The 12267-nt window shown below is 54.0% G+C and overlaps 1 protein-coding gene across 2 annotated transcripts; it reads left to right on the forward strand.

Annotated features, from left to right (window-relative positions):
* Window positions 1–2488: 2488 nt before the first annotated feature.
* GSK3A (glycogen synthase kinase 3 alpha) lies at window positions 2489–11980 on the forward strand. 2 transcript variants are annotated; one of them, XM_049900814.1, is made up of 12 exons: window positions 2489–2956; window positions 4003–4044; window positions 4531–4718; window positions 6250–6333; window positions 6492–6602; window positions 8179–8309; window positions 8407–8513; window positions 9418–9515; window positions 9595–9690; window positions 10122–10308; window positions 10613–10705; window positions 11301–11980. In XM_049900814.1, the coding sequence occupies exons 1-12, from the start codon at window positions 2674–2676 to the stop codon at window positions 11372–11374; spliced, it is 1494 nt and encodes a 497-aa protein (XP_049756771.1). In that variant the 5' UTR covers window positions 2489–2673; the 3' UTR covers window positions 11375–11980. The 2 variants fall into 2 exon arrangements, with proteins under 2 accessions (XP_049756771.1, XP_049756772.1); XM_049900815.1 differs by lacking the exon at window positions 4003–4044 and having other exon boundaries at window positions 2492–2956.
* Window positions 11981–12267: the final 287 nt, after the last annotated feature.

The following is a 12267-nucleotide window of genomic DNA, read 5'->3' on the forward strand; positions in this document are numbered from 1 at the left end:
CATATTCACTTACCTCATCAGAGACCCTCTTCACATCTAATAGCCCCCAGCACCCCGACAGATCCCTATAGCCCCTTCCTGATGCTTCTCAACCATCCCTCAACCCTTCAGGTCCCTCAGAGATCCCTTAGACACCAGTAGATTCTCCATCTCCCAAAAGCCTTTTACGTCCCCTCAGACTTCTCTGCTTGTCCCCAATAATTGCTCTCAGGTGCCTACAGCCCATCAAAGATCCCTTCACCTCTTCAAACCCTCAAACCCTCCTGACACCGTTAGGCCCCTCATAGACACAACCCATCCCTAGCACCTGTCTATGAATGTTTTCAGCCCCTACAAACATCCTGACAGATGCCCTTAGATCGTCGCCCTCAGACTCCCATGGGCCCCAATAACCTCAGCAGCGGTTGCCTACGCGGAGCCCACTGCGTATGTTCTGGCCGTTAAGTAACCGCCGCTACCCTGCCCCGCTCTGCCGGCCTTGTCGACCTCCGTCCTGTCCAGTGTGGTCTCCAGGCCCTGGCGCTTGGCTCAGATTTTTACTTTCCTGCTCCAAGCTGCCGTCAGAGGGCAGCAGGCGCCGCTTAGCGAGAAACTACAACTCCCAGAAACACCTGCTTCAAGCTATGCGTGATACAGCCTCATGCCGTGAGAAAGAAACGGAGCGTGCCCGCGTTTTGCCTTCTGGATGATGTAGTCCGAAAAGGTTTTAGCGCTAAAGCCAATCTCGCCCCAGGGCGCTGTGTCTGCTGGGAATTGCAGTTAGAAACACACTGAGTGGACGGGATTTTCTTTAGGCCTCAGAAAAGAGCAGAACAGTTCTGCTACCTGAGGCTTGGATTAGCGTCCAAAGACTCCATTTCCCACCATTCCACGAGGCAGGAGGAGCCAAGAGCGCTTTCGCTCTAGTTTCAAGTGTTGGGGGTGAGACGCACGCACGCACGCACGCACGCACGCACGCACGCATGCACGCACAGACGAACTCTGTTTCCCAGCGCACTTTGGGGTTACGCTCCTTCTCGTTTAATTGATGAGGCGACTCAACGAACACCAACCCTAGGCTACAGCTTGCAGCTGGCTTCGCTGTTTTGAGCGCTCCGAACCTCAAACAAAACGCAATGCCGTGCATTCAATTCTGACTCATAGCGACCCTGTAGGACAGATCAGAACTGCCCCCAGGGTTTCCAAGGCTGTTTTTTTTTTTTTTTTTTTTACATCTTTTCGGAAGCAGAGTGCCCCATCTTTCTACCGCAGAGCAGCTGGTGGATTCCCAACCACTGACCTTTGGGTAGAAGCCGAAGGCTTAATCACTGTGCCACTCGAGCTCCTGTGAGCCCTCCAGGATCCTGTAACTTAGGATGCGGGCGGACGCAAAGAGCTGAGTGGGGGTTCAAGACAAATTCTATTTTCATTTCTTTTAACGCTTGGCTCAGCCTCGTAGTGCGACACATGTTAGAAAAAGATAGACCGTATCCGAAAACTGTGTTCTGAAAGACTGTTTCCCAAATCTTTTAGAGGAGGGATGTTTTTCTTTTTCTGCCTAATGTAAGGACACCTGGAACTTGAGTGCTCGGACTCAATTTTTCAACATCCCCCGATCGACTTCGGCACTTTCTTGGGTCCTGGGGGACAAAAAAGGAGGCGTTGAAACACATTTCAGTATCTCAAGGGGAGTGCCATCTGGCTCAGTGGTAGTCATTGGACTCCATTTCCCGGCAAGCCCCTGCGGTCTCGTTTCACAGAGGGGGGGTCAGAATCCGGCCTGGACCCTGGACTATTCCCCAGCGTGCTTCAGGCTCAAAGTGACAACCTTCCTCTTCTCCTCACCCCTCCCCCCGCCAATGGGGAGGCTACCTTGAACTTCAATCCCCAGAAGCCACCACTCCTCGTGTAGCAACTGCGCTGACGCCTTGGTGTCGACTACATTTCCCGACAGGAAGTGCGGCGGAGCGTACAAGGGAGGGGGGACGAGGTTCCAACTCCATTTCCTAGCCTATCTCCGGAACTGCAGTACCCCCTGGGGCTGAGGAACCTCACAGGACTCCATTTCCCGGCTTGCTTTGGGAACTCCTTTACATCCGCAATGCGGTGTGGGCGCGGCCACGACTCCATTTCCCAGTTTGCCCCACGGTTCGATATCTTCAAGTCTACGGACCGACTCAATTTCCCAGTGTGCACCTGGAGCCGGTATTCACTGGTTACCGGACTCCAATTCCCGGCATGCACCAGACACTGCTCATTGACGGAGTGCCTGCGACTACTTTTCTGAAGCACCTCTCGGGGCTCGCCGTTGCCGCAGTGTAATAAGTGTGGGGCCCTGACTATGTTCCAAAGTGCTTCGCGTTCCGCCGTCTGCAGTTCACCGATGGATTGCCCAGGAATTTATTTCCCAGCGTGCAGTGCGACCCGTCGTCCCCCGCCATCTTCCCTGTGGCCTTTGCGAACTCCATTTCCCGGCGTACCACGCGGCTTTCTCTACGGGCCGACGGCGGTGACACCGACGCGCAAAGCAAGCGGACTGCATCTCCCGACGTGCTCCGCGGCGGGCGCTGGGCCGGAGCCCGAGCGGCGCGGCCTGAAGGAGGCCGGAGCACTGAGGAGGCGGCGGCAGCAGCAGCGGCGGCGGGGGCAGCCCGGGGAGCCCGAGCCCCTTGGCCTGGGTCTGCGCTCGGCGCCATGAGCGGTGGCGCGCCTTCGGGGGGCGGCCCTGGGGGCTCGGGCCGGGCGCGGACCAGCTCGTTCGCGGAACCGGGCGGCGGAGGCGGAGGCGGCGGTGGCGGCCCCGGGGGCTCGGCCTCCGGTCCAGGCGGCAGTGGCGGCGGGAAGGCGTCGGTCGGGGCCATGGGTGCGGGCGTGGGGACCTCGAGCTCCGGGGGTGGCCCCAACAGCAGCGGCGGAGGAGGCAGCGGCGGCCCAGGCGCGGGCACCAGCTTCCCGCCGCCCGGAGTGAAGCTGGGCCGTGAGTACTGGCTGCTCCCGTGGGAGGTGGAGATTGGGATTCCCGGGGTCCCTCAAATGTCGATCAGGTTCTTTCATATACCCAGATAAGAGCCTGAGGTCATTGTGCCTCCCAAAACTGGCGTTTGAGCTTTTTACTTTTCAGAGAAATGAATTTTGGGGTCACCATTATTTAGAGTTTACAGTCAGAATTATTAACTTTTAGAGAAGCGGGCTACAGTCCGTGCTCTTCCATTACCAATGTCTCGCGTTTTTGAGTTTTAAAAACAAGTTTGGATATTCGTATCCCTTAAAGAACAGGTTTTGGGGTCACTGTCCTTTGCAAATGGGGGCCTAAGATTATTGTGTTCTAAGAAAACAAGAATAAGATCGCCATCCTCCAAAAAGGGAGATCCGAATTTGTTGTCTCTCAAAGACTGGGGATCTGGATTCAGTATCATTTACAAACGGGGATTTGGGGTTATTGTGTCCCAAAGAACAGGGCAAGGGTTTTCTAAACCTGATAACCAGGTCATCTTCCCTTTTAAAACACCTGGTCGGGCGTCATCACCGGCCCAAAATATGTAGTACTAAACCCCCAATGGTGGAAATTATTGATTATTGCATCTGAGCAATAAGGACAGGTGTCACCAGCCCCCCACAGAACAGGAATTGAGAGTCACCATGCCTTTCAAATCCACTGTTATTTAAAGAACATGGATCGGTGGGTGTTTTTTCACAAAAATGGAATGGGGGGGGGGAAGAGTCCTCCCTAGAATGTGGATTTGAAGTCGTAATTCTCTTAGTAATTTTTCTGGAGTATGGTGCCACTGGGTCTGAAAAAGTGATGTAGGGTCATCTCTCTCCAAAAGAGAATCGCTGTTACTGGGTCCTCAGTTCTCAAAAGAAAAGGGGTCACTATTCTCTAAGAATGGTTCCAAAGTTTGCTGCTCTTCAGAGAATGGGGATTGGGAGTCATAGTTTTTCTTTAAAGAACTGAGGCTGGGAGAGCCCCCTGATGATAGGGATTAAGTTCATCATTCTCACAATTTGGTGCTTGTCTGTCAGGTAGGAGTCTGGGGCCCTGGACTACCCAGATGAGGAGGTCAGGTCAGTGCCTTTTCTAACCCCGTAGTAATTGGGTAAGGGGTAACTCCTCCAAAAGTGAGAGTCAGGGTACCACCACTCTATGAGGAGAGGTCGTTCGTTTTTGTCACCAAGTTACTAGCTCTACCTGAGAAACTTAGAAATTACTAGCCCCGCAGGCGTTTTCTCAAAATAGGAGTATCTCAGGGTTATCGTTCCGTTAAAAGTCAATAAACCCAGAGTAGATGGATTCAACCAAGAGTGACCAGCCATTTATTGCTTTCTAGAATGGAAGTTGTATTATCAGCTCTTGAACAGTGAAGAGATTTAGGTGTCAACATGCTCCCCTATGGAAAGAGGCAGGATTTAGGGTTTCACTGGGAGGGTTCCAGCATCCACCTTGCCTCAAGGAGGGGGAAGGAACAAAGAGGCCCCCTCCCCACAGCCCTGGGATGGGGTGGTGGCCAGAGGGGAAATGTCAGTGGATCATCTGTCCCCATTGTCCCCCAGGTGACAGCGGGAAAGTGACCACAGTGGTAGCCACCCTAGGCCAGGGCCCAGAGCGCTCCCAGGAGGTGGCTTACACAGACATCAAGGTGATTGGCAATGGCTCTTTTGGGGTCGTGTACCAGGCACGGCTGGCCGAGACCGGGGAGCTGGTGGCCATCAAGAAGGTTCTCCAGGACAAGAGGTTCAAGGTACTTAGGGGGGAATGGGAAGAGGAGAGTTGGGCATTGGACGTAACCTGGTGCGAGAGCCCTAGCAAAACAGATGGAGCCTGGGTTCCACAGGAGATCCAATCATGGCCCAGAGGAGAAAGGGGTAAAGAAGGGAACGAGGTGTAGGGAAGACAGGAAGTGTTGAATCCTGGAGATACCAGAGCTGACATTTGTTGAGCGTTCATTCTGCGTAAGTGCTTTATGAGGTTCCTGGGTGGTGCAAACGGTTTGCGCTCAGCTACCAACAGAAAGGTTGGTGGTTGAACCCATCTAAGCAGTGCCTCAGAAAGAAAGACCGAACAATCTGCTTCCCTAAAGATCACAGCCAAGAAGATCCTGCAGAGCTTTGTTCTACTCTGTGACACGTGTAACGTATGCTTCATAGGCAAGCTTTTAGCTAATTTACATATTCTCTGAGGGTTGGTACTGTCCTTATTCCCGTTCTAAGCAGGCAGAAACTGAGACTCAGATAAGCGAATTGCATAGGAAGCGTCTACGTTAAGGTTGGAGTCTGGCCTGTCTGATTGCCAGGCCCTGCACCTTAACTTCTAGTTACATTTCTTCCCAGAGGAGAAAGGACACTGGCAGGGCCATGGAGGTCCACTCTGCCCCAGGTGCTTGGCGAGTTGCGCTCACCAAACCCTGCACTTTGCTGCCGGATGCCCTTCTCTCATTCATGTGAAGGTGCCCAATGGGCTAGTGGAGGCCCAGGGCACTAGAAGAAGATGGAGAAGAAGAAAGTAGAGGAATAACTGGTGTGCAAAGGACTGGCATTTTGGAGTCTGGTCTAGTCTGGATGTAGGTTAGGAGGGGAACATGGTCAAGGCCTAGGATTTCTTGGGCAGGGTGTCGATCAGAATTTGCTAAGAGTTGATTCCCTGAATGAGAGATATTTGGAGGCAGGGAGTTCTGAGACCCACAGAGGGGACTAGAGAAAGGGGGAGAATGCAGAGATGGCCTTTTTGGGAGGAAGCTGAGACCTGGATCCCCTTTGGAGAGGTGAGGATTTTAAGTCTGAAGTCTGGAACTTGGGATCCAAATGAGGATTCAAAGACCCAGATGCCTCCAAGGGAGGCAGTAGGGAGTGGTGGGGACCCGAGTGAACTGAACGGTTACTACTTGTTAACTGTTGCTTTATGCCGTGGTAGAGGTTGGCCCTGTATGGCTAGATCTTCTGATTTTTCAAGAGAAGCTGGAAATCTGAGTTTATGTGTGGAAGTCTTTCGACTTTTAAATGTGAGCAATAAATTAAAAGTTTTTAAAAAAGTGGCCAAAGAAAACACCTCTGGTCCAGGTTTGGCCCACAGGCCTCCACCTTGTGTGTGAGGGGAATGAGCTGGGGATGAGGAGTTAGGGGATGCCCCAAAGGGGCCTTAGGACTGGGACAGAGGAAGCAGCTGTCTAGATCTAGTGGCCAGAGTTGGGGAGTGGGGCTGTGGTGAAGTGCTGCTAGGGAAGGGAAGCAGAGAGAGTTGATTGTACTCTGAGGCTCTCTCCCTTTGCCCTCAAGAACCGAGAGCTGCAGATTATGCGTAAGCTGGATCACTGCAATATTGTGAGGCTGAGATACTTCTTCTACTCCGGTGGGGAGAAGGTGAGACCTGGGGGGCGTGCCCTCCACTTGACCCCACCTATTATTCTGCCTCTCTTTCCCATGACAGCCAGTCCTTCCCCCACTACTCCCCACAAACCTTCCCCTCCTCCTCCCTCTCTCTGTTCTCCCGGTGCCTCATACTTCTTCACTCTCTACAGAAAGATGAGCTTTACCTAAATCTGGTGCTGGAATACGTGCCCGAGACGGTGTACCGGGTGGCCCGCCATTTCACCAAGGCCAAGTTGACCATCCCTATCATCTATGTCAAGGTGGGCAGGCAGGCAGGTTCTGAGGCTCAGGCCCACAAAGCCAGGGGCTCTGGACCCTCCTGCCTTCTACAGGTTCCCTTGTCCTCCAAGTTTATGTTGGTCTCTACAGGCTTTGTAGTCCTTGCCCTTACCCCCATTCCCCTCAGAGGCGAAGCTTGCCTAGCACGGACCAGAGTGGCCCAACCCAAGGCTTGGCTGAATCAGGGAGGTGGGTTGACCATGAGTCCAAGGAGGTTGCACAGTACCTGCTTGGGGGCCAAAAATGTAGACAGGGAGACACTGAGGTCACAGTCCAGGCCTTCTGGGGCTTGGCAGAGGGGTGTGGGAAGGAAGGTAGGGTTGGAGAAAGGTTTCGGGCCCACAGAGGCAGGAGTGCATCTTCATCCATGGCTTGTGAGGTCTCATCCCCTGGTACCCCCGGTAGTGTTTGAGTGGATGAATGAATGAATGAGTGTATGAGCGAAGCCTAGGGATGATGAGCTGTGTGGGTGGGTCCAGTTTGCTGGAGGTTTGCCTGGGGGCCAGCTGCTTTTCCTGGTGGCTCTAAGCACCCCACACTTGGGCAAGCTGATGTGGGCCCAGCTGTTGGATCTCACCTCCTGGGCAGGTTGTTCTCTGGGTTGGTGAACATGCCCAGGGGCTGCCTGTGTCAGGTCCAGTGCTCAGCAATGCCAGGGCTTGAGTTGACCCAGATTCAGGCTGTGCCCTTAGTGTGCACTCAGTTTGGTGGGGTAGAAAGGCACCATCACAGGGGACTATAAAATGTTTAGCAATCTCCATACTGGAGGTGAGCCCTGGAAATTGTGGAAACAGGATGTATTCAGCCCTGCCTGGTTTGAAGTTGAGAAGGACCAAGGAGGGCTTCCAGAGGAGACCGGGTGCGTGGCAAGGAAACGGCATTTGGCTGAGGGGGATATGAAGAGGAGGAGGGGTCCAGAAGCAGCCCAGCGTGTGGTGGAGAAACACACAGAGCAATTATTGCATGCCAGTCCTTGTTGTAGGGTCTGATAGATCCAGCACTATTCAAAACACAAAGGTCCCTGCTCTCTTGGCAGATTCCTTCATGGTCAGTGGGAAGGAGAGTGGCAGGAAAATCCAGCTGGAGAGGGGCTGGGTTGCAGGTGGTTTTGACTGAGCCCTTCCTCTATTCAGTGGGTTTTGGTGAGGGAAACTGAGTGCCTGGCTCCCCAGCCTGCTTTTTAACAAGGCCCTCCTTATTCATTAAGCTTCTGCTGACATGTGTGATTAAAGCAATAGTTCTCAAAATGTGGGTCGGGGACCAGCATCAGCATCTACTTACCCGGAAGTCGTTGCAAATGCACTCTCAGGCCCCACCCTCAATCTGCTGAGTCAGAAACTCCGGGGGTGGGGCCCAGCAGTGCCTATTCTAACAAGCCCTCCAAGTGACTCTGGTGTCCCCTAAAGTTTGAGAAGCAAGGGTTTAAATCAAGGGTTCCCTGAGGCTGTGGGGTGGCAGGAGGGTTTTAGTCAGGGAGAGCAGGCCGGGAAGGTGGAGCAGTGGCGTGTGCTGTGGAGAGAGGTGGGCTGGAGTTCTGCTGTCCCCTGTCTGCCCCAGGTGTACATGTACCAGCTCTTCCGGAGCTTGGCCTACATCCACTCCCAGGGCGTGTGTCACCGCGACATCAAGCCCCAGAACCTGCTGGTGGACCCTGACACTGCTGTTCTAAAGCTCTGCGACTTTGGCAGGTAGGTAGTCCTGACTTAGGGCATGCTGGGTGGCTGAAGGGGTGAGGGGGAACCCCATCCCTTGTCTGTATTTACCCTTGCCCTTCTCTTCCCACAGTGCAAAGCAATTGGTCCGGGGGGAGCCCAACGTCTCCTACATCTGTTCTCGCTACTACCGGGCCCCAGAGCTCATCTTTGGAGCCACTGATTATACCTCGTCCATCGGTCAGAGTCGTGGGCGGGTGGGGGTGTGGGCTGACAGTCATGGCCGGGTCAGTGTGCTTTCTGTGCGTTGTATGCCAGGCTCGGAGATGAGAGCTTAACATCTGTTGTTTTACTCAGTCCTCACAAACTTGGGAGGCTGATGCTGGTATGTCGTTTTACAGATAAGCAATCTAAAGCTTAGAGCGGTGAGGCCACCTGCCCATAGTCACACAGCTGGGTCTTGGCAGGGCTGGGAATTGAAAGCTGACCTGACTTCAGAGTCCACACTGGCTCAGGGTCCTCCCAGTCAGCCCTCTCTTCTCAGCCAGCAAGGAGGGGCTGGCGGTGACCTTGGGGGGAAATTGAGAGGGGAAGGCTTTGCCACCAGCTTCCCTCATGACCTGCTCACAGGTCGTTTTATTCCCTTCGGGTGAGGATGACAGTGCCACCTCCTAGGGATGAGGGGGGTGAGTGTGAAAGGGTTTGGGAGAGAACATTCATCAGCAGTGCAAGGAAGCCGGGCTAAGCTCATCCATCCTATGGGCAGGACAGAGGCCAGGAGGTGAGAAAGGTAGCCTGGGACTTACAGCTTCACCTTTCTGTGATCCAGAGACCGTAGGTACCTGTTCTAGGCCTGTTGGCAGGTTTGGGCCAGGTTTAGTCTGTCTGCTGAGGCTAGAGCCAGAGGAGGGCATGTCCGGTCCCCGAGCCAGGAGACAGGAGAGTACAGTGAGGTTGGGCATAGGAGGTTCGAAGTTTAGGCCCCCAGGTTCCTGAGCTGTATGTGACCTCGGGCAGGGTGCTTCCCCTGAGCCTAGATGAGGTTCCTGACACCTCTTAGGCTGGCCATGAGGAACAAAAGCCAAGAGGGGATGGGTGTGGTGGCTGTGCTCATCTAGGCCTGACCCTCCCCATTCCCCTTCAGATGTGTGGTCAGCAGGCTGTGTACTGGCTGAGCTCCTCCTGGGCCAGCCCATCTTTCCTGGGGACAGCGGGGTAGACCAACTGGTGGAGATCATCAAGGTGAGGGTGTGGCCAGGGTGGGCAGGGGGCGGGGTCGAGGAGTAGGGGCCTTGTCTCAGACCCTGCTCTGTCCCTGCAGGTGCTGGGAACACCAACCCGGGAACAGATCCGAGAGATGAACCCCAACTACACAGAGTTCAAGTTCCCTCAGATTAAAGCCCACCCCTGGACAAAGGTAGGGCAGGGCTAAGGGCTCAGGTAGCATGGCTGGGGGTGGGTGGCCCTGAGAGGCCTGCTGGTCTAAGGGGCCTAGTAAAGAATCATGGCTTTGAAGGATTTGAACGGTTTTTTAGGGAACGGGTTAATAACTTTCATCAGGTTTTAAAGTTTTTGAGGACCCACAAGTAAATTCAGAATTCATGCTTTTGTGGTGAGGCAACAGGCTTATAGCAGGGTCGATATGATAAAGTCACGGAACCCAGCCTCGCTGTTCTCTGGATACAAACTGATCTCTCCTCAGTGGTTGTGCCTCAGTTTCCTCATTTTGAAAGTGGGTTTGTGGGAAGCAGGCAGTCATATCTGTAGTGGGCACCTTGGCAGAGTGAGGTACGGGGTTCTAACATTGCCATCTGTTACCCTTGTGACCCCTCGTACCTCCTCCCCCAGGTGTTCAAATCTCGAACGCCACCCGAGGCCATTGCGCTCTGCTCTAGCCTGCTGGAGTACACACCGTCCTCGAGGCTCTCCCCGCTGGAAGCCTGCGCCCACAGCTTCTTTGATGAACTGAGATGTCCCGGAACCCAGCTCCCCAACAACCGCCCGCTTCCCCCACTCTTCAATTTCAGTCCTGGTGGTGAGGGCACAGCATGGGATCCAGAGACTGTAGAGAAGGGCTTGGTGGTGCAGATGGGAGTGGGGAGCTGAGGGTGGGGTGTAGGGAAGGCCTGGGCTCAGGGAGAATTGAAGCTGCTACGACAGCACTCTCCTCTGATCTGCCTTGTGCTGGGCTTATGTAAAGAGGTGCGTGGCTAAAAAAGGTTCAAATAATTGGCCTTGCCAGTAACTGGGTCCCCATCTGGTGCCCCTTCCTAACCCTGAGTCTCCAGATGCCTTGTCCTGAGGCTACCCTGACTGGACGTGTCCATTCCTGTCTCTAGAACTCTCCATCCAACCATCTCTCAATGCCATTCTCATCCCTCCTCACTTGAGATCCCCGGCGGGCTCTGCCACCCTCACCCCGTCCTCACAAGGTAAGTTGGAGCCATCTGCTGAGGGTTTGTGGGGCTGTTCCCAGGCTGAGTCTCCTGTAGGTATTTTTTAGTTACTTACATTTGGATGGTCTATATTAGTTTTACATACATGTGAAGGTTTTACGTACGCATACATACATTTTACAGTATGCGAGTGACCACTTTTATCAGGTGGTATTGCCTACATCTGTGTCTAAGATGCAACCTGGAAAAACCGAAGAAACGTGTCTGGCCCACACAAAAAGAGTTGGAATTGTGTACATTTAAAAATTGGAACCATTTCCTCTAAAAATCTAGATTTCCTGTTCCTCTTGGGGGAAGAAAATCAGATCTGGCAACAATAGGCCTGCCTTTCCCCATGACGGCAGTCAGCTGAAGCTGAGCTCCAGTCCCCAACCCCCCCCCTTATGGGTCCTGGCTCTGGGATGTCATTTATTCAATTACCAAGCAGGCCCTTTGGCCCTTTGACATTTAAGTTTGCAACCCTGGACCTAAAGCGACAGCTTTTACCTTTTAGTGTAGCATTTCACATGGAATTCTTACTCTTCGAGGGTCTGAAAGGCAAAGCCTGACTGTCTACCTTTTCCTCCTTCAGCTTTAGGTGAGCCTCGGCTGGGCTCAGACCGGCAGCCGCCCGATGCCACAGCTACCCTCACTAACTCTTCCTGAGGGGCCCACCAGCTACCTTCCCAACTGGGAGCCCCAAGGGGGCCTGGGACGGGGGACCACAGCCCACCATGCTCCTGCCCTGGCTGGGCCCCTAAACTAGGGGGCAGAGATAAACGAATCCCTGTCCTCACCTCCAGTCTCGCCCTCACCAGCTTCACCCCTGCGGTGGGCTTTTTAAGAGGATTTTAACTGGCTGTGGGGAGGGAAGAGAAGGAAGGAAGGACGGGGTTGGGGGCATGAGGACCTCCTACCCCTTGGGCCCCCCTCCTGCCCCCAGGTCTCCACCTCCTCCAACCCCCTCCCCTTCTGTGTCCCTTGTAAATAGAACCAGACCAGCCCCTACCTCCTTTGCTCTTCCCTGGCCCCCAGATGTAAATAGATTGTTATAATTTTTTTCTTAAAGAAAACGTTGATTCGCACCATCCAACCTGCCCCCCTCCCCCAGCTGTGTCTCCCCTCTTGTCATTTGCCCTTAAGGTCTCCTCCCCGCTCTGCCCACCCTGGAGGGCCAGGGGAGTAGGGAGGGCTCCTGATTGTCCTAGTTTCCACTGTAAGGTTTGCCTGTGTACAGACCTCCGTTCAATAAATTATTGGCATGAAAACCTGCTTCCTCTCTGACAGCCTGTTTTTGCTGAGGTGAGGGGTGCCCAGGGGGCTGTCTGGGCCAGGGTGGGTGCTGCATCGCAGGCAGGGGACAGGGTGCAGAGAAACCAGGCTGGACCAGCAAGAGGCCTCTGTCCCAGCCCTGGCTCAGGGGCTCTGCTTCTCTGTGTCTGAGCTTTTACCTCTGCAAAATATGAGGAGGATGCTCTGGGTCAGCCTTAGGCTACAGGAGGCTTGAGAAGAGCCTCCCCCACAAATCTAGCACAGGTCACCTGCTTCCGCCGAGGGAG

The sequence above is a fragment of the Elephas maximus genome, chromosome 11, assembly GCF_024166365.1.
Source record: "Elephas maximus indicus isolate mEleMax1 chromosome 11, mEleMax1 primary haplotype, whole genome shotgun sequence".
In the NCBI taxonomy this organism is placed as follows: Eukaryota; Metazoa; Chordata; class Mammalia; order Proboscidea; family Elephantidae; genus Elephas; species Elephas maximus.